Genomic DNA, 22,655 nt, shown 5'->3' with positions numbered 1-22,655 from the left:
GGACTAGCCAAGGAAGGGTCCCATTGTCCGTGGTCCTGGCTTGAGCTGATCCTTCATTGGACATGCAGTGTTTGATTGGATGAGCACTCTACAAATCTGTGGTACTTAAGAGAGCCCGATTGGTCAGCTCTGGATATAAACACTGGCCAGCATGACTAGTATTTTATTTCGGAATCCCTAATGAACAGTCTGCCTCACTGCTGTTCTCCTTTAAGAATAAGGACTAGGGGGGTCATTTTGAGCTTGGCAGCGTGGGTGTGCCACCATACATTCATGACTCCTCAATTAATGACCCTGCTGCACGGCAAAAGCAAATTTCTGTTTAGAGAGTTATTTTGAAAAAGCATAACAACTTTGCCAAGGTAGGCAAGTGCTCTGCTTTCACTGCAACCACTGCACCGGCAGTTACATTGAAGGTACTGAGATACCTGCCAAGCAGACATGGAGCTCAGTACATTTTGGGGGGCCCCCTCCAAGGGAGAGTAGTCCAGAGCATCAGCTGTCCTTGCGGTCTGATGGGTTTCATGCCGAGGTCTAATGGAACTCATAAGCCTGGATCCTGAATCCTGCCAGAAAAGCCACAGAACGGCCATGGAGGAGAGCGCCCTCGCTTCCTCTTTGTTCCCCCACTTCATTCAGGTCTGAAGAAACCCCGGCACGGTGGTGAAATGGAGGTTAGTGGTCTCACCTGCCTTTACCCGCCTATCTGCAGATCCAAGGGAGGCAGGAGGTTGTAGGCTACGTTACTCCTGCACCAAGCGCCTTCTCCCGTTAGTGTGGGCATGTGGAGGGAGGCCAGTGCAGACAGAGGAAACGCAGCTCTCACAGGTTCTCACAGAGTCAGTGCTGGCTCGCTGCTCTCAGTGTGAGAGACCAGTCCGAGGGTGGGAAGCGGCAGCAGGAAGCGAGGTTATTTGTTCAGTTTGGGGGCGTTTCCAGAAGTTGGTTTGGATGTGTGGCAGGAGCCCAGGTTTCATTTGAGGGAAGGGAGAGTAACTCATGGGTGGGAGGGATGAATGGAAATCCAGATTTGTAAACTTTTTTTTACAATTTAATTATGGGCACTCCTTTACTCCTATATGCCCTCTGTATATTGCTGGAAACATTGGCAGATTATTCGGGCTATTAAATGATGGGGATGTTTTCCCCCTACCGGGCTCTGAGTACCATCATATACAACTTGAGCTGTACTCTGGTTGTCTAACTGACGGCACTGAGAACCCTTACACCCAAGTAATTCACAGCCACCCTACTGTAACTGTATCTATGGTACTCGTTTGGGGTTCAGTTATTGATGAAAGGTGGGCGCCCTTACCATTCAGTCTACTCAGTAATTGTCCCCACATATGGACCAGTGTAGTATGTAAAAGATGACTGCATTAAGACAAACAACAGCTGTGGTATCAGATGTCCCGCGATGTTATATAGGGCTGGCAGTGACCCAGCACAGCTTCCAGAGTGCCCCTGGATGGGGTGAATGGTTCACATTCTGGATTTGTAAGTGCTAGTAAATCCATTACGGAAATGCATTTACAGCTGTGCGTGCTGCCAATGTTTAGGCAGAAGGGATCTGGTAGTTCCTAGTAAATACAGCTTGCACCGTGGTTGTCTGGGTGGAGATGGGTGAGGTTTCCCTGTGGACTGGGAATACCAGACAATGATGGAAATGAACCCTTTGATACAAAGAAGCAACCATGCGGGCATATATGGAGTATTTTGGATGAGAACATCTAAAATCTGTTTGCCCTTTTCACAGAGATTTTACTATTCGATGTGACACACTCCTGTAGTTTTCATGCTTACTCCTGAAATAAAAGAAAAGAGGCACCAGTGAATGAGCGACACTGTTAAAAGAGACTTGTTTACTTGTTCTGATTGCGATGTATGTCTTCTTGTACAGAGAAACCCACTAGAGCAACACAAATAAATGCAAATCAAATGCACGAAAAGACAAATAACAAAACAGAAAAGGAATACTGCATTCCCAGCATACCTACATTTTCATGTAGGTGACTTGCGGGAATTGTAAACTGCCTTTATTCACCTGAGATATCGAAAATACAGTCCATGCTTACATTTACGCAATCAATTTACCCCATACTTCTGTTTCAACAAACAGTATACCCCCAGCAAAACTGAACATTAAATCCAGTGGCAGCTAGCAAGTACGGCGGGTGTTAAAAAAAAAAAAGACTTACCTTCCTCCGGGACGTCCTCCTTCGGTCTTCTGGAAAGGTTCCAACGTGGGACCCCGCAAACTCCCCTAACCAGTCCTAGCATGGCTCTTACCAGCATTAGATCAGCGCCAGGATTGGAGGGAGCCACCTCACTCAGCGCTCCTAGGAGCACTGGAGGCCAGCGCTTTCTCTAACCCAGCTAGGTTATAGAACTTTAAAATGCGCATGTCTGGCTGGCCATCACAAGACGGCCGGCCAAAGGAAAATTCATATTTTGAAGCGCACTGCACAGCTCCCTACTCCTGCTGTTCAGTAGCACTGGCCCCACTTTGACACTTAGTTGAGGACAGGTTGCTGAAAAATAAAATGGCAAAAATTAAATAAACTTTATTACCATTTTATTTTTCAGCTCTGGCCTGGGGTTTTTCTTAGTGAGGCTACACTCCTCTGCTCAAACTGAGGTTTTGCTTGTGAAACCTTCAGTTCAATCCTGAGTAGCTTTGGCTCTGAGCAGCAAGGCTTATACAAAGGAACAGGTGTAAAGCATTTAAAGCATTTAAACAGAACCAACACATTTAAAGAAGAAATCAACAAGACACTAAATAAATTAGACACCAATTTACAGAAATGGACGATATTTTTGTGAATTGTTAGACACTACAACTAAAAAGATCTGTTGGAGGGTTCAAGCTATATAGAATTTACAAGGTATAGTAAATCAAAGCTTTTCCCTCATCCGTGACCAAGCATTGGCAAATTCAACTAAATTGAAACTTAGGAACTTTTTCAATAAAAGTTTAGACTAGTTGTACTGCAACCAACTCCAGTAGGGAGCCAGTCAGGGACACCAGCAATGGCCTCAGAAACTGTTACCTTAGCAGGTGAAGCAGTTTTCAGTCAGTTTCAGGCACCTTTATCAGTTGTAGGGCTTGCCTATAGAAGTGTGCCATGATGCAAGGGATGAAAGATGCTGAAGATGCTCAAGGATACTGTGAATGTGATGCAGTTGACGGGGTCTTGCTGCGACTATTTGGTCCATGAAGGGGGTGATGTTTGTAGGAAGGTACATCCTGACTATGGTTGCCCCCAACTTTTTGCCCTGTGTTTTAGCTGGTTTTGGACATAGTCGACCTGGGACCCTGCCAATCAGGACCCCAGGCCTACTGCTCTCTCTTTAAAATGGATTCCATGTACCCTAGGTACATTTCCAATTGGTACTGGGCCACCCTATCAGACCCTGTAACTCAGGGCATGGGTGTACCCAGGGCTGCCAGGGGCTGCAGCATGTATTATGCCACCCCTGGCTGGCCTCCTAAATTTGACACAACTGGCTGCATGACAGCTGGGGCAAAGTCGTGTAATCACCCTTTGCTGTAGGTGTAGTATACCTATACCTAACACTAAAATGGACACACAGATTCCTATCAGTCACTCCTATGGCAGGCCTTGACAATCCTGAAGGCAGAGTGCTTGGAATCGTGTGAGATGGTGCTCTGGCATGAGCTGAGCCTGTCTGCAGCTTGCGGAATCAAGTCCTAATAGCTGTTCCATGATAACGCATACCATATACTCTTAAGTGCATTATAATCCTCGCGGTTAAATGCTAACTTTGGTATTGCTTTATCAAAACATGTCGAGTAAGGTGTCATACGAATTGGAATACTAACCCCTCGCCAATTCTGGCGACGGGGTTAGCATTCCACCCTTCTAGAGGGACACGACATGTATGTAACTGTGAACCCCGGTTAAAGTTAACTGAAGCCTCAGCTCCACAAAATGGATGCTGCCACCACAGACACGAGTCTGACCCCCTGTAGCTGGGAGTCCTTCCAGCAAGGGGAGCCTGGACAAAGGGTTTCCTGTCAGGGGCGGTGCTAGCACCGTCCCAGACATGGTTTTGTGTATCCTGGGTAGGCAGGGCTTTTCAGGAAGGTGACTGCTGAGTGGCACCCCGGTGCTCACTACGCATAGGCCGGTCTGAACCAGTTCCAGGGGCACACCAGCCCCTGGCCTGGGGAAGTCCGGCATGGCTGAGGGGTGTAACCACCCCCCACCTAGTCCCACCCATAGGCAGGACCTAGTCACCGGGTCAGCCCCCTTTTTTAGTATAAAGATGGGAGCGGGCCCCCTGTTCAAATTAGATCATCTTTGGAATCAAGACACGACTTTCTGCGAAAGGACTTCAAGATTTCCTTCTTCAAGATTCTCCCTTGTGGCTAAGGAGTAGTCACCCTGCATCCGCAGGCACCATCCTAAAGAACACTGCGGTCTGCTGCAAGTCCTTCATCACGAATCCGACGACCCAGCTCGACGAGACCCGGCTTCCCTGGCACCTCTGACCTCTACTCACCTCTACAGCAAAGCTGGGAACCGTGAGTGCGACGAGACCTCGAGGGACCGACGATCGCCAAGACTGCACGACATCTTTACTACAAGCCCACCGTGTCCTCCACGGGTGAGTGCTTTGGGGTCCGAGAAGCCCCGACCCTGCGCAGCTCCAGCACCCAAGATCAGCCTCCCTGCATCTCCACGATCTGCGTGGGGCCCTTCTGCTGTTTGCTGTGCACCGCGTTGTTCGGCTACTAGCCAGCTGGCTTGTGGCCTTCTGAACGACGCCCGACGACATCACTGCTGCTGGTCTGGTTGCTCCAGACTGGCCCTTGCTTCCTTCTTGAAGAGAGGCACCCCGGACCCTCCTGGTCCACTCCAGACGCCATTTTAGGTCCACCGCGTGGGCTTGAATTTGCCAAGGCTTTGTTGCCCAATCCTGGGTCCAGCGACGCCGACAGCTTCTATCTTCGTGGGACAGCTCGATCCTCCTTCCTGGTCGCCGACAACGCCTCCTGGTCCGTGAGATCTCCGAGCCCAGCGTCACCCACACGCCTTGTCGAGGTGGCTACCATCCGGTGCCCTCCTGGTGCCCACTGACTACTGGCTAGTAGTCTCGAACTTGGTCCCCTCTGCTTTCAGGTGTCATCTTCCATCGATCCAGGCTTGGATCCACCGAACTTTCTTCACTGGTCGCCTGCCAGCAACTTCTTTCTTCCAGGCTCCTGGTCCGTCAACGAGGATTCCCGACGTCTTTTGAGTCCTATGCAGCTGCAGCCCCTGGGCTAGGTAACTTCGGCATTTCGGTGCCCCAGCATAGCCTCACTATCCAAGGGTCAGAATCTACTTTCGTTTTCTCCCTACCAGGTCGGGTTCGCCCGAGAACACTAACTTTGCAATTCCTAGCTACCATAGACTTTGTCCCGCATCTCGCGTGAGAGTGCACACACTGCACCCGAGTCCCCTGGGTCTCCTAGAAGTAATCTAACGATTCTATAGCCAAGTCCTAGCGATTCCAAAGCCTATTAGTACTGTACTTACCTGCTAGTAATTTCGCATTCCACTTTTCTAGTATATGGTTTTCCGTACCCCTCGGGCATTTGTATATACTGTGCTAACTTAAGTATTTTTGTAAGAGTGTTGGTTTGTGCTTAGTACCCTGTCCTCATAAAGAGTACAGGGCTGTTGTGATCTTTAATAAATAACTGTTTATTTTCATAACACTTGTGTGGTGTCCTTTCACTTGGTGTTCAAGGGGTATATGTGGTATAACAGCGGGCTTAACACGCCCTCTCGAGTCTTTAGCCTTAGACTGCTCGTATCCACGCTACTAGGATAGCTGGTCTATAAGGTTGACTTACAACCAATCATCAATAAGGGTTGCTGGACTGATACATAGTGTTCACTAGAATAGTGACCACTGCATATCAGGCCACCTTCTCACAATGTTATCCTAGTCACAGACTCAATGTCTCTTGAGGTCCTCTCAGTGCTGGCAAAAGTCCAGTGGCCACTGGACTACCAGTCTCCAATATCGCGGTCATCTTCAATCCTTCCTGAGTTGATAACTTATCATCTGGGTGTCCTAGCTGCACTCCGACAGCCTTCCCAAGCTCAGCAAACTAGGATGCAACTTATTGTGGCAGGTCCTGGTCTCTGGTGCTGTACATTGATGGATGGCGGCAGGTTGAAGACTTTAGGCAAACCCCTTGCCCCAGCAGGCTTCTTCAGCTTTTGAGTCCCTGTGCTGCGAACAGAAGGCCAGTCAGCTGGGACTTAGAGTCTCTTGACTTTAGCTGTGCTCTGGAAATGACTTGTCCTTGGGCAGAACATGGCAGGCACAGTCCCTCTCCTATGCTGGAACCATGTTCAGCAGGTGCAGTGCACGACTGTGCCGTTTCTCTTTGCCAATTCTACGGTGCAGCAGGATAGTCCTTCTGTTGTTCTTCCAGTCCACTTGAGATCTGAGTTCGGGTGCCATGGGTACCCTACTTATGCTCAGAAATGCCCTCAGGGCAGGATGCACTTGGCAGCAAATGGGCTACAAGGTTCCCTCACCCCTAATGACCACTTCCTGAGAAGTGTGGCATCTGGGCATCCTATTCTGCCCACTTTCAATCTGGCACGATACCTCTCCCTACATATGGGGTTCCCTAGCCCAACCCACAGGCAATGCAACCAAAGGGGTTACAGGCCCTTGCAAAACTGGTTTGACAACTGGCTTTCCCTTCCGCATCCCTAGTGCCAGCCTCTCTACCTAAACAATAAAGCAGCCTCTCTCCCCATTTGCCCTTCAGAAGTGGCTTAACCTTTAAAGCTCACCTTTTGGGGCAAACACCAGTGTGGCTTCCTGCCTGGGGGAGGTAACATCTTCTCCAGCGGCAGACCTCTATTGTTATCTTTCCTCTGAGATGTTAGCACATTTCCCCAGAAGGGCAGAAAGCTGTCTGCAGGACAGAACAAAAGTGAAACAGTCAATGGGAACTGGAAACTTTAGTCAACTAAAGTGCCGACTTCTAAAGTTGCATTTTGCCCACTAGTGACATTACACTTGATTTATCCATTAAATCAGATTTCATGCACTGATTATTTTGATACCTTACAGTACCAACTTTAGTAGTCCCATTCAGAAGTTAGCAGGGCTGAGGTGTCAACCTGTAACTCTGTTCTTGCCAATGGAGTCCCTAGCCTCTCCACAATAAAAATGAAAGTTTAGGGTCTTTGCTGCTGAAACATGTTAAAGTACATGTTCCACATTTTAACATTTTAACATGCAGCACCCTGCCTTAAGGCTCATTAGACCTACCTTAACCTTACCAGATACTGCTGACCCACCACTCACTCAGTGCTGCCTCTGCACTCACGCACCATTGACATATCTCTCCCCCAGCACTCACATTCCTCTCACCCTACACACACAGTTCTAATCCTGAACCCAAGCCGCTCATCATGCACTTACACTATTTACATACTGCTCACCCTATACTTGCACACCTGTAATGTAATGTAATGTAATAGGGACTTATAAAGCGCACTATCACTCCACGGTTATCCTGGCGCTGAGATTAACAGGGGTTCCTCTAAATGCACATATTTACCCACTGGATGATTATCCTGCACTACATCCTAAGGAAGAGATAGGTTTCAAGCTTCTTCCTAAACTGAAGGAACTCTTCTAATTGCCTGGGCGGAAGATTGTTCCACAGATGAATGGCCACAGAGCTAAACCTCTTACCTTTTAGACGGTAACATCTCTCACCCTGTACACTCACACACTTCTCATTCTGCACTGAATACACATCAATCACCATGCATTGAGGCACCTTCACCCTGCACTCAGACACTTATCAACCTTCATTCAGGCACCATTCTCCCTGCACAGAGAGCACTCACACTATTCTCCCTGCACTCATACACTTCTCCCACACCTTGTAACTGATGCATTTCCCAAATGCTTGTTTAAAACAGAGGTGGCTGTGATTTAAAAAAAAGAGGAAAATGGTCTGCCTTATTCAATGCCTATTGAATAGACCTCTCTTTTCCCTTCCTTTAGAGATAGGAAAAGGCAGGGGTTTCTTTATTTTTATAAGTAATTGGTTACATGGGAACCTCTTCTGATGAGAGGTCTTACAGGGGGAATATTTAGCATCTTTCCTTTTCCTAGTTTGTGTATTGGTGTTCATAATGGGAAAACACAGTGGGAAGCGCAAACACCTTTCCCCTTCGCCCCCCTAAGGAGGATTTTTAGCTTCTCCAAAACCTCTCTATTGGTCATTTTCTGGCTAACCTAAACAATTGGCCAAGCCAATATCTGTTGTGGTTAGCCCCCGATCCAGTAGATAAGGGGGTTGGGGCATATCTGAAAATGGATTAATCTGTTCTGAATCTAGGATTGAGTGGTCTAAATGGTTTACAAATCACGGGCCATATTATCAAGAAAGGGCGATACATTACTGCCGCTTTTATCTGCAGGAAACTGCCGCTAAAGCGGCGATAATGGGCTTGATAATATGCCCTTGTGAATTCCCATAGAAGCCCAGGTTAACACCAGAACCTTAGTCTCTGGTAAAGGTCTGTCACGCCCTTTCCACTGCTATTCAAGAGTGGGAGATATCACACATGTGCTAGTAGCTTTTGAGGTGCAAGCAAAATCTCTCTCTGATATTACTTTTGATAATCCCGGAAATTCAGCCATTACTACAAGGAGTAGAGTGGCTGTTATGAGACAGTGGTACCTGATTGCATAAAAAACTGGCTCTTCTCAAGAGTTGTGCCTGTTGAAAATGCTTTTTTCAGGCGACAATCTCTTCAGAGAGGAGCTAGAGAATATGACCTGAAAGTCATTCAAAGGCAGAAAGCAGACTCGGACCTTCAAAGATGAATCAAGGACCTTTTAAAATATAATAAAGTACTATAACAATCCTAGCGGTAAGTAATTTGACACCTCTTTCATCAAAAATCGGTTCTGACCCAAGTTCCAGGTGAGGTAATTTGAAGAATTCTCAGGATACAAAATCCAAACAGCAATTATGTCGAGGACAGCCAAAGCGATGAGCAGATAATCGTTTTCTATGGACTCATCTGCGAACGACTCCAGGAAAGAGTCAAGCATTGTATCACTGCTGCAAAAAAAAGCTACTGTACCTGTTCTAGATTCAGAAAAGGTGAGGGTTGATGCTCTACTGTTTTCTGGTGAAGAACTGCTTGGGGGAGATTTGCTTTATCATAAAGATCTGAATCTGTTTAAAAATACAATTCATTTAAAGATAAACTCATTTCAACATTTCATTCCAATGGTTCATCTGCGGGATTACCTAGCATACTATTAACTTCAGGATTCTTACCTACACATTCCCATTCCTTCGGATTATCCTTGGTTTCTAGGATTGCAGTGAGTAAGAGTCAATGGCAGTTTCTGAGTCTTTCCATTTGGGCTAGAAGACTTTTCCAAGGATGTTCATCCAGATTTTAATTTCAATGATTGCCTTTCTGCATGGAATGAATATTCAGGTGCATATTTACCTGTTTGATTGTCTCAGTTCTGCCCAAAGGTTGACATCAGATATTGTATAAGTGGTACAGGCCCTAAGGATGTTTGGTTTTCTCTTTAATCTCAAGAGAATAAGTATGATTCCTTATCAGTGTCTAACAAAAATTGGATCCTGGTTTCAGAAGTATTGGGGCCTGGTCTGTTTTCCAGTAGAAAGAAGACTTAAATTAATTCACAGAGTGTTGACTCATTGGAGCATGGCACATGCATCGGCAAGCTAATTCTTATTCGGTACAGGGATACATGTTAAGTGTTCCCATTACCCTAGCTTCCTTTAATGATTGATGTTGGTAGTGGCCGCTAATTATACTGAAATGTGTTTTGGTATTTTCTATTTCCACATTTATTTTATTTACTTTATTGTTTCATTATTTAAAATCTTACAATATACAATTACAAAATTACTTTTAGTATAAAAACAAATAAAGAAGTAAAAGAACATTCATCTTAAAACTCTGTTAAAATATTCCTTAATATACTTCATTTAAGACTTAGTCTGCTAGTTTTGTTTTTATCATTATTAAAAACTTTACAAAGATTGAAGACAACATTTCAGAGATTGCCTACATGTCCGTATTCCTCGTACATCAAAGGGGACTTTAAGTAGTTTTATCCTTTCATTTTGAAGTCCTGGACAAATACAGAGCAAGTGTACAATATTCTCCTCTCCACTATTACATAGTCTACAAAGTGTACTCCTTTCAGAGGATTTCCAAGGCGGGAGGTGGCAAGTTCCCGGAAGGATTCCAAATCTTGCTTTGAGAAAGATTTGTTTGCTGGTTCCTGACCACGGTATTTCCAAATAGTCTTGAACCTTTTTTGTTTTATATCCATTTATTATTGTCCAGGCATGTTTTCTTTTAGTCAGACTATCTTTGTCATTTACAATTGATAGTAAGTTTGTTGTTCTATTAATAATTTTCTTAAAGGAACCATTGGCTATGGTATTATTCCAAATTGAGGTTACTGCAAACTCTTCTACAGCATCATTAAGAAAATTCCATGCTGCTGCCTTTGTGTTATTTCTTATCTCCCTTCACAGTAACTGTGATATTTGATTATCTTGATCATTTTTAATCTGGATCCAGGTTTTGATAAAGTGACCCTTCCTGGCATAGTATTGATTAGTTAAGCCAAACTCGAGTCTAATATGGGCTTGCGAGGCATTTGTTGGGAGATGAAATAGTAATTTATAAGTTTTAGATACAGCATTATTTATTGTTTCCATATCCCTTCCCATTAGTGACTCACTGCCATATGTGATTGTTGGTAGTAATCTTGCCCCTGTAATCTTTAGAAACGGCCCATATGTGTGGTTGCCCAGCGATTTCTGCAAGATTCTAAATGCAGCTGTTAGGGTGTTTGACTTCCTCTGAATATCTCTTAACTGCGGTTGGTAACTACCCTTCTCATCAAATAGTACTCCCAGGTATTTGTATACTTCAACTTGCTCTAGTTTGGTGTTTTCCATATACCAACTACATTTTTGCCTTAGTTTTTTGCTCTTGGCGACTATCATGATCTTCGTTTTGGTTTCGTTAATCACCATCCCATTTTCCCTTGCATAGATACATATTCCAGAGATTAGTCGCTGCAGCCCGATTTTTGTTTGGCTAAACAGGATGGCATCATCGGCATACAGTAAGTTTGAAATATCCCTATCCGCTAGTTTTGGAGGGTGTGCATTTAGTTTATCTAGGGTCCTTGACAGATCTGCCAAGAATAAATTAAAAGGAAGGGGGGCCAATACAGATCCTTGTTTTAACCCTTCATTGGCAGGAATTTCTTTCGACAGGGTTTTCCCATTCCCCATCCTTAGCCTAACCCAAGTTTTACTATACAATAGCTGGATAATTCTTAATAAGGTAGTTGGAAGGTTCATTTCTCTGAGCTTTTTCCACAGTAAATTCCTTTGAACACAATCGAAGGCTGATTTAAAATCAACGAAACAGAGATACAAGGGCTGTTTAAGACTTATTGACTTGCCTATTATTATCGATAATGCCAGAATGTTTGTTGAAGTCCCTAATCCTTTAACAAAGCCAGTTTGATTCAATGGCAGGATCTTACTTTCTCTTGCCCAATCATTCAGCTCATTAAGCAAGATCCTTGCAAACAACTTGGCATCAGTATCTTGGAGTGTGATGAGCCTGTAATTTTCTGCGAATGCCCAGTTCCCTTTTTTGTAAATTGGCGTAATTAATGATCCACGCCATGACTCCGGGATGGCGCCTTTTTCAATAACTTCATTAAATACCTTTTCTAATTGTGCTGCCCATAAACCCGGATTTTCTTTAAATAGGGCAAAAGGAATACCATTCGGTCCTGGTGCCCCATCTTTCTGTTTTTTAGTTAATTTTCTCAGTTGGTCTTTTGTTACTGCGATTGGAATTTCGATATCACCTTCTTTGGCATCAGTCGGTTGGCTTTCAATTTTTCTGTTGTCAAACTTTTTTGGTTTAAATGATTTCCAAGAAATGTCATCCATTCTTGCTCAGTTAGATTAGAGGAAACATTCCTTTTATTTGGTCTTGCCAAACCATTTATTATTGTCCAGAACTCTCTTGTGTTTAACTGTTTGCTTGCATGGTATATTTTTGCCCAAAGTGCTTGTTTTGCCTGATTTTTCTCATTCCATATTAGTTTCCTCAAATTTTGATTCGCAGCTTTAAGTTTGCCTGATATTTTCTCGTTAGGAATAGTTTTCTTAATTTGCCTTATCATCCTATTCCATGCTCTTTTTAATTTAGTAGGTTTATGTATGATTTATTTTCTTTTCGATCGTCATTTTGGTTAAATTTATCCCGTCGCGTTTGATATTGTGGTTGGGGTTTGACCAGCATTGTAGTAAATTGTACCCATTGTTCTATCGAGGTTTCAGGTGATCTTACATTAAAGCACATTTCTGATATTTGGATAACTTGGTCATTCATCACATCCTTTTTCTTAGTAGTCCAAATTAATTTTTTAGAGTTTACTGTTCCAATGTGACCCGGGACAGTTTGAAACGGTTGATTAGCCTTATTCATAAGGTTAATTGTTATTTTCTGCTGGGAGTGATCACTTTCCGTTACTTCATCTATTGATATGCAGTGATATTATGGAAGGCGTTAAGAGATATCATTGTATAGTCAATCCTTGACCTTGACTTATTTTTAGAATATGTATATGCTGGAGGGGTATCTTCTTTAAATCCACCATTTAGTATACGCAGGCCCATTGCTTCCATGTCTTTGACAAAAGATAATGCAATATTATTGCCAGAACGTGAGGTATCTTTTCCTAGGTCCTGTTGAGGAATGAACCATTGATAATCCTGTGTTTGACAGGTATCATCCCTTGTGAAAGATGGCATTAGATTAAGGTTAAAGTCCCCAGACATAATGAACTCCGCTAGAGGGTCTGAAAGCATTAAATCTATGAGAAGGTTATACAGTATACCGCAAGTTGACAGCCTACTAGGGCCTGTTGGCTGTATATAAACATTAATCAAATATACAAACTTTAGTTCCTGTTTTGTTGTTTTATATTTCAACTTAATTATTAGAATATTTGCACTTTTTGACTGGAGTCGTTCATGTTCAACCTGTAGGTCCGTTGAGATGAAGATTGCTAGGCCTCCGCTTGGATGGCCAAATTTGTGGTTTTTATTTGCATGTTCAAAATGACCTTTGAATCCATGTAGGACAAATGCTTCGGTTTCCCAAGTTTCTTGTAAGAAGATAACTTGAGAGGGGAGCAATATTGAGTCTATATGTGCATTATGAATCTTTGCTCCCACCCCATTTATGTTCCATGAACACATTCGGACTAGACCTATCTCCTCTACTATGGATATAGAGCAGCTAGTAATAATAGATCATAGTTCCTTATTACTGTGTAGTGAGTTGGTGATTAATTTTTCATTTATTACAGATTTTTTTCCCATATCCTTTTGAGACAACCATTCTCCTGCTTTCTTGGGTGACTTTCCCCGGGCATTTTTTAGTACTGGAATTATTTGTCTGTCTGTTCTAGCATGCTTGGTATTCTCTTCATCAATAAGCGGTGTTGGATAAACCTTTGAACCTTGTTTCGTAATTAGTATACCTCAAGCTTTAAATGTTTGATGTTCTGTCAGGATCAATTCCGCTATTAACGGGGAATTTAGTGTAATTAGCGTGGGAGCCTGTAGACTCTCGTTTCCTGTCATAAATTCAATCGAATAGATATCCTCATTCACTACCTTAGAGAGGGGTGGAATGGACTTGAATAGTCTGAGTATATTGCCTCGATTCAGGGTATCTTGGCTACCTCTAGACTCAAATTCCGGTTTGAAGATAATTTGTACTTTATTATTTGGTGAGTAAGTATACAGCGGCTTTTTTTTAAAAGTAATTCTTTTTACCCCTTGACTGCTTTCTATGACTGGTCCCATTCTGTAGTTATTGAATTATCTTTGTCTAGTTCACTTATAGAGGATTTGATGGATAATTCTGGCTTTTCCTCAGCATGTTGATATTGCTGGATAGTAATTTTTTGTTACTGCTTTTATTGGGGTTTTATCCTTCCTTCTTATTTGTCTTTTCGCTAGTGAGCCAATCGCTTCTTCCTCCTCCCATTCGAGTATCTCTTCATCCGATTCAAGCGAAGCATCTGCGGTCTTTTTGTCCTCCTTGTGGTCCATTATTTTCATAGCCTCCGGCTTTATTTTATGATCTTTATTCACCCATTCACGTTTAGGTTTTAGATTCCTCCTATTTGTATTTCCATCCTGTTTACTTTTATCATTTTCTTCTTGTTTTGGCGCATTTTTCATGAACATTTCCCTTGGATGAGTTTTTATCAAATAGTGGGAAGTATTTGTTAGTTCCAATCATATTCGATATTTTGACCTCTTTTCCTTCATTCGTTAATCCTATTTCCTCCCTGTTTATATCTAAGATTTTCTTCTGTTTTTGGTCTACATTATTAGTTTTGCCTATCTCATATCTATTCCCGTTTATGATTTTTATCTGGTCTTTTATTGTAGCACATTCTCTTGTTTTTGTGTGTTTCCTCGCTTTCCGTAGTTTTTTCTTTTGACGTTTGGACAACATAGTGAAGCCATTAGTGTTATCTTCATTACTTTCCTGATCCTCCCTTATTTTGGTATCAATGCTATTCTCTCTTATATGGTCCATTGATTGTTCCTCAAGTGTATGTGTATCCATTATTCGATTTTCTTTGTTCGATGCTAAGTTTGTAACTAATGTTTCTTCTGGCCCCTCATCATTTTCTGTGAGGCTGATTATTTCATTATCCATTTTAATAGTAGTTTTGTTGTTTTCAACGTTAACTTCCGTATTTCCATAGTTTTCACCTTTCTTCACTTCCATACTTCGTTTAGTGTCTTCTATTATACTGTTCAAAACCTCTGGTATTATTGCAAGTTTGTCTATGATTGGTGAATAGATGTGTTCTATAGGTGTTTTCTCGTTCTCTTTCTGTGCTCTAATTATCAATCCATTTAGTTGGGCAATTTTATTGTCAATCCCAACAACTGCATTTGCCATTGCTTTTAGCAGTTCAATTTGTATGTCCATTTTGCTGGATTGGTATTGTAACGCTTCCAAAGTAAGAGTCGATGTTTGGTAAAAAATACCCCAACTTATCTCAAATTTTTTAAAAACAAATTCCAGTTGGTTATTTTGTTTAATTTTCTGATTTTGGGAATTATTTTTTAAGGCTGTAGTTTGTGCTGTCATGTTATTCTCACAAGTTTTTTTCTGTAAATACATATTCCTCCAAGCTTTCAGTTGTTTTTTCATCTAGTCCATTATTTGCAATCTTCCCTATATCTTCCCCCTCTTTTAGTTATTCAGGACTTATGACTTGATGTTCATTGACCTCATGTATTTCCCATCCCTCTTTATTTTCCTAATTACTCTGACGATTTTGCTCGATTTCATCAGGTGGTATGTATATCCTTTTATTTATTTATACATTTACTTCTATAGGCATTCTTAGCTGTTTTTGTTTCTTCTTACTTTCCTGATTAATTTGGTTGACTTCATTGGTGTTGCACTTGGTATTTATTGTTTAACCACTTATTTCTTTGTTCACTACCTCAGATGTACTGGTTTCATTCGGTTTAATCACTTCCTTTGGTATTTCATATTGATGTGGTTGCCTCCTTACCTCTGATATACTCATTGAATTGCTTATATCTGGTTTTTGTGATTCTCCTTGGTCGTTCGTTCCTTTCGTTGTGATTACCCAAAATATGTCATTATCAGTGATTTGAGGTTCAGTGATTTGAAATTCATTTCCCTTTTTGGTTTTTCAGCTTGGTTTGTGAGTCACACTTCCCTGTTTCCACATGCTTCTGCTCTGGCTTCCGATATCCTACTGCTTTGAGCTCCTTACTCCGGTAACACAGCCCTTGACAGCTCAACTTCTTTGGTGGTTAGTTCCAGCCAATTTGGAGAGGGACGTTTTTTCTTTGCCCTTTAACGCTTATGGTGATAACTATAAATGCAAGGGGTCAGGATAATATACTGGGTAGAAAGAATAATAGTATCGCTGAGAGCGGTCAATTTTCAGGGCAAGGATAACGTACTAGCAGACACCTCAGCACGGTGTTTCGCTCTTTTCAGAATTTGAGAATTTAAAGGGAAAAATTAAAAAATATTTGTCAGAGGTTCACCAGTCCCTCTGTACATCTTTTTGCAGATCAAACCAATGCCCTTCTACTGATTTTCCAAGTTCAGAGATGCTCTGTCAGCAGGGCTGGATGCATTAACTCGCTAGTGGTCTGTTGTATCTCTTTCATCCAATTCTCCAGATTCCACGCCTCTCTTCTGTTGAGAATTCAGAGGGAGGGAGCAGAAGTGATTCTGGTTGTCCACTTTGGCTCTAGTTTACTCTACTAACGGAAACTTGGTTTGGTTCATAAGGATTATCCGGGTTTCTCCCCCTGACTTGACTTTTCCGATTTCCAGGGATGATGGCATTGCCGTTTTCAAGTTTCGAGAGGACTAGTGATTGCACTACCATTTTGAGATTGTTGGGGGGAATACATGGTTTGATTTTCTTGAGAATATTTAGTGCGCATAACGCTCTTTGGCTGAGTTGTTGATGTGCTTGTTCGGTGACATTTTCTGATCCAGGGTGATACTCAGGGGCTTTTTTACGGAGTTAGAAAGTAAAAAATGCCAGTTAAGTGCGTCCAGGTTTTTGAGCCATTCTTGAATTGATAAAGGATTTTTTTGGGGGGAAAGGAGTAGAAGTTCAGTCTTGTTGGCGTTCAGTTTTAGGTGATTGGTGTTTAACCAGGTTTGAATCTTATTAAGGTGGCGTTCAGGTGCCAAATGTCTTTGGTTTTGTAGTAGAGTTGTGACGTCAGCATATAGGTGAAATTTGATCCCTGCTTGTTTCAAAATAACTGTGAGTGATTCCATGTGAAATTAAACAGGGCTAGAGAGAGGATTGAGCCTTGAGGTACACCTTGTATGACTAGTGTTGGGCTTAGAGAGACAGCTGTTGGTTTTTAGTTGTCTAGTACGATGTTGCAAATAGTCATGTGAACCATCTCAAGACTGTAGTCTGTTATTCTTTAGGTTCTCAAGTAAAACCGAATGACAGTGTGTCAAATGCTGATGATAAATCAAGTAGGATTAGGAGGCAGGAGTTATCATCATCTAAGGTTCTGAGGATGTCATCAGGTATATTGAGCATAAGAGTTACTGTTCAGTTCAAAAGCTTTATTCGAAATGTTAAAAACAATTCATAAAAGCATACATACAATCTACAAATCAAAGAAAGTCATTCAAATTACATCAAAAGGAAAAAAGCCACTATTAAATATCCATGTATACAGTAATATTAGAAAAACATGTGGGAATTAGGTATTCAATAATAAATTGAGCCTAAACTAGGTCAGAACCATTATATCATCAATATAATGTGACTTATTCTAGCGTAATGTCCCGTCTAAGTTTCATTATTGCTCTTAAATACATCATTACAGTATTAATTGTATAGTAATCTTCCAAGGATCGCAATTTATTGTAGGCTTCTCTCGATTTTCTTATGCCCCATTTTAACAAAAGGGGCCTTAGTATTTGTCGCCTTGAATGTGCGTATAAAGTGCAATATAAAGTGCAGTGAATATTGGATTGAATTGACAACTTATCACAGGGGCAAATAAGTTTATCTTTGGACCAATCGTTACACCTTGGGAGAGTAATAAGTCTAAAAAATGTTTCAAATCGGAAGTATGTTAATATTCTACGATAAAAAAAGGGTTGGTCAACAATAAGGTACAACTGGATGTTTCTATGCAGTGTCACTTCATCGTGATTTCTGACTGATATCTTGGCCCTTTGAATTTTCCATCTGATTGATTCACAATGTTCAGTCAAGATTTTCTTTAACGCGGATCTGGAGACAGAGTCCATGGTAGCTGGGTTAGAGAAATATTCTGGACAACCAATTTCAGAGCAAAAGTTCTTAACGTAGGTGAGCCACGTGATGTTTTTTTACCCCGCTACATTGCAGGCAGTCCTCTGCTATCGCTCTGTTGAGATTTGTGGCAGGGTTAGTCCAGATGTTATGCCACAATAAAATTGGTGCCATCTTGATAGTATCAGAGATATGTTGTATGGCCAATTCTGCATGCAGTACATATATTGATGTGCTGGGCGGCACTGCCAAAACATACCTTAAGAATTTGTTCTCTATTCGTTGGATAATTTCCACAGACTGTATCCCCCATAACCCTGCCCCATAAGTACCAGTGGAAACACATTTAGATTTATAAATTTGTAAAAGCTCTCTTGGTGGCCTTGATCCAATCTTCTTCGCAAAGTTGAGTAAGGCTCCTGTTGCTTTGGTAAGTGCCAAAGCTCTTGCTTTCACTGCTGGTTTCCAATTACCTTGTCTGTCCATGTGTACCCCAAGGTAACAGAAAATGTCTGCTAATTCAACACACTTATTGTCCAAGTTAATATTACATGGAGCTCTGGTTTTCCTTGGGCCACACGACATGGTAAAAGTCTTAGAAACGTTTATAGATAATCCCCTCTTATTCATATACTCGGAGAATGTATTTACTGCGTTTTGTAGGCCTCTCTTAGTCTGTGACAGGATAGCTGCGTCATCGGCGTAGAGGAGTATGGGTATGGATTTTCCTTTGATCACTGGGTAGTGATTATACTTTTCTGTTAAAAAGGTTCCCACATCATTTATATACAAATTAAAAAGCAGGGGTGCAAGAATACACCCCTGCCTTACTCCTCTACGTATAGGGAAGAAATCAGAACATTCACCTCCCTTGCCGAACCTCACCCGCGCACCAGCCCCCGAGTAAAGTTCTTTAATAAAAGTTCTAATCCTAACATCTAAACCAATATCTTCTAAAATTTGCCACAGGGTGTCATGCCTCACACAATCAAAAGCAGAACTAAGGTCTACATATGTTATGTACAAATTAACCTTTTTGGCATGAACATATTTTGACATAATAAGGGCAAGGTTTAAACCTTGTTCAATTGTTCCCTTTCCTCTAGTGAAGCCGTATTGCATTGTAGATAAAATATCTTTTTCTTCCAGCCACTCCTGCATCCTGGTAAGAATAATCCTGCCTGCTGTTTTCATTAGGCCATCTAAAAGCGAAATGGGCCTATAGCAGGCAGGATCATTTCTATCCCCTTTTTTGTGTATAGGGACCAGGATGGCCTCTTGCCAGGTTTTAATGAATCCAACTTTATTAGAGGAATTAAGGACGTTTGTTAGAATTGGGGCCCAAAGGTCAGGGAGATTTTTAAAAACATATATTGGGACCTTATCTGGTCCTGGAGCTTTTGCCGCTGAACTTTCTTTTAAAGCTCTTTGAACTTCTTCTATGGTAAAAGAAATATCTATTGGATAGCTAGAACCCTCTTTTTCATTTATAGATTTTGTAGTCATGTGATCCTCGCAAGTAGGGACAGAACAGCTATAAAGTTTCTGGAAATGTTGGACCCATTCCTGTGCAGAGATTGCATTGTCTATTGAGGGGCCTGAGCGCTCCTGATAGAATGGAGCGCTCACGGCCTTCCAAAAGGCAACATTGTCCCTTTTTTTGCATGCTTCATGCAAATTGGCCCACGCTTTTAATTTCAGTTCTTTTTTCCTAGAGCTTAAGAGTTACTGTGCAACAGCCTTTCTTGAATCCTGATTGGAAAGATTTATGGAGGTTGAGTTTATCTATGTGTTGGTTGAGTTGTGACAGGACACACTTCTCAGTCGTGTTAGCTAGGAAAGGTAGGTTGGAGATTGGTCTGAGGTTTATGAGGTCTGCCCCTGGATTTTTGAGAATGTGTGTGACTTGGCATAGTTGGTGGGATTCAGGTACGCAGCCTGAAGAGAGAGAGACATTGATGGTTTTGGTCCAGAACAGAGATCGTATGGTTAATGTTTTGTACTAGGGTGTACTGTGAATGTACCCCCATGCCCATTGTCATACACATCTCAGATTGTAGGACTGTTGCCACAATCGTTTGATGTCTCCAACTTTATTCTATACTTATGATGACCCTTTTCTAAATAATTTTGTATTCTGGATTGAAAAATTAACAATTTCTACCAGGGCCGGACTGACTACCGGGCATTTTAGAATTCTGCCGAGCTGGGGGCTGATGTCACTGCGGTTAGGGCAGATTTCGTTCATGGAGACCTGCGTGTACTTCGAAATAATTAAAGCAAAACGAATTTCGCTCAGTACATGCAGGTCCCCATGAACAAAATCAGCCCCCAGCCCAGCAGCATTCCAAAACTCCCGGTAGCCAGTCCGGCCCTGATTTCTACAGTGGACGGTTTTTAAATTTGATTGAGGATTTTGACTCTTTTACCTTGAGTGCTATACGTTACATAAAAATTCACTCGATCACTTTCACTGCACCATCACTAAATAGGAGCACCATGTCTAAATGTGATACATGGAATTGTTAAACCAAGTCCTTGTTCTGACACAGGATTACTTGTGAAAAATTAAAATAAATGCACAAATCGCAAAATAAAATTTACTAGCAGAAGGTTTATTGTAACTATTGCCATGGAAGTCAAGGGCTACTCTGCTCCTATAGGAACCCTTTGTATTGATAATAATTCTCCCACCCAGGTCTCCGGGTTACCCCTTTTTTCTAGAACACCATAACATGGTGAGCCGGAGATCTGCCGCTTTTTGTTGAATGTTCCTCATTTTTTTTGTTTCTCCGTGACGCTATGCAAATGTTGACAGTATGATGTGAAACCCAGGGCAAAAATCAATTCCGTTATTAATATCAAAGTGAGCACCATCTCTTGAATGATCTATTTTAAACTGAAATCAGTATTGAACAGCAAATTAAAACATATATTTCTAATGGATAATCAAATATGTGTTCTTTTATCCATTCTGCCTGATACTGCAGGTGAAACAAGTAACTCCAGCTGGACGGAAACCATCTGCCATTACTCGGCTCCATGGTCAGAGCTCGCCACTGACAACATTATTCTCACAGTTCCTTCAGACTACGTCCGCTCTCTAGAAAACCCTGCAGAGCTCCTCTGTCTCTGGGACAAGATGATGAAGGCTGTTGCTGAGCTGTCTGGTGTGCATTTTCCCTTAGCAAGGCCAGAGAGAATTGTGGCAGACGTGCAAATATCATTTGGTAAGACTTTTCTTTGATTTGTTTATAAAGTTATCCCAGGGCACCGCTTACCGTGAAACCAAGCATGTATATTGTGGAGCCAACACAAATGCAATATGTAAACTTTTTCAATAGATCTTCTTTATGTAGACTACTCATTCTGAATTACCACCTGGATTCCATTAGACAGTATCATGTGGTTGACAGAGGGGAAACTGGCCTCTCCTTCAGGACTTTGACTATTTACCAGGAGGTCAAAACTTCATGCCATAGCAGGAAGAACGTTTTATCAAATGAAATATGCACAATATCCTCATACTCGATTATTCTAATTGCAAACTTTATCAGATTTTTTTCTAGTTTCAATCACTCTCATCTTAACCAGCTATGAGTAAAAAGCCAGTTTGACTGCTTTTTCACTATTATTAGGGGTGACAAAGCCTACTTGCTTTGCCTTAAATCCAAAGACAAGAGCTCTCAAAAATCTGGAATACATAGAAAAAAGGTAGACAATGTTCACTGTATATTGATGGCTTTTATCTTAATAGATCTTTTCATGTCTCCATGTATTTAGATACCAATTAATAACTTTTTATTATTGTCTTTTGCGGTTGCAACAATGATGGTTTATGCAATTCTTAACGATTGCATGCATCATCATAGCGGTATTAACGAATATGATTCGTTATTTCGCCTGCAATTAGTTTGCATGCCATTACCACACGTTTTTTCTTAGCATTAACCGTTACAACGCACGTTTTTAGTTCGCATACCATTACATTGAGTGTTAATGTATGCGAACTAAAAACTTGCCTAGTAAAAAAAAAAACAACACTACATACAAATACACTACACTTCACATCCAAAAGTTAAAAACACTACCAAAACCCTGTATCACTACTCCCTACACAACACTACTCCTAGCCCCAGCCATGTCCCTACTCCCAAACACTACAACGACACGACCCCCCCAATACTACCCTAAACCCTAAAACACTACCCTAGACTACATTAACACCAGAACACTACCCTAAACCCTAAAACACTACCCCCAGCACTACCCTGCCCCTAGCCCTAGTCCTGTCCCTACTCCCAAACAGTACCCTGCATGACCCCGACACTACCCTAAACCCTAAAACACTACCCTACACTATACTAACATCATAACACTAACCTAGACCCTGAAACACTACCACTAGCATGACACGGCCCCTCGCCCCTGTTCTGTCCCTACTCCCAAACACTACCCTGCACGACCCCCGACACTATCCTAAACCCTAAAACACTACACTAACACCAGAACACTACCCTAAACCCCAAAACACTACCCGTGCACGACCCTGCCTCTAACCCCAGTCCTGTCCCTACCCCAAACACTACCCTGCATGACCCAACACTACTCTACACTACACAAACACAAGTACACTACCCTGCACGACCCCCGACACTACTCTACACTACACAAAC

General features: G+C 42.0%; 1 protein-coding gene across 1 annotated transcript in view; it reads left to right on the top strand.

Moving 5' to 3' along the window:
- Nucleotides 1-22,655, top strand: part of LOC147721184 (TRPM8 channel-associated factor homolog) — a 376,336-nt gene that overhangs the window by 216,148 nt on the left and 137,533 nt on the right. The window contains 1 exon segment of the mRNA XM_086964671.1: nt 20,970-21,209. Within this exon segment, the coding sequence (XP_086820797.1) occupies nt 20,970-21,209 (240 nt within the window).

Source organism: Lissotriton vulgaris, chromosome 4_1 (assembly GCF_964263255.1).
Source record: "Lissotriton vulgaris chromosome 4_1, aLisVul1.2, whole genome shotgun sequence".
In the NCBI taxonomy this organism is placed as follows: domain Eukaryota; kingdom Metazoa; phylum Chordata; class Amphibia; order Caudata; family Salamandridae; genus Lissotriton; species Lissotriton vulgaris.
The sequence above is the reverse complement of the archived record's forward strand: the minus strand, read 5'-3'. Positions and strand labels throughout refer to the sequence as shown.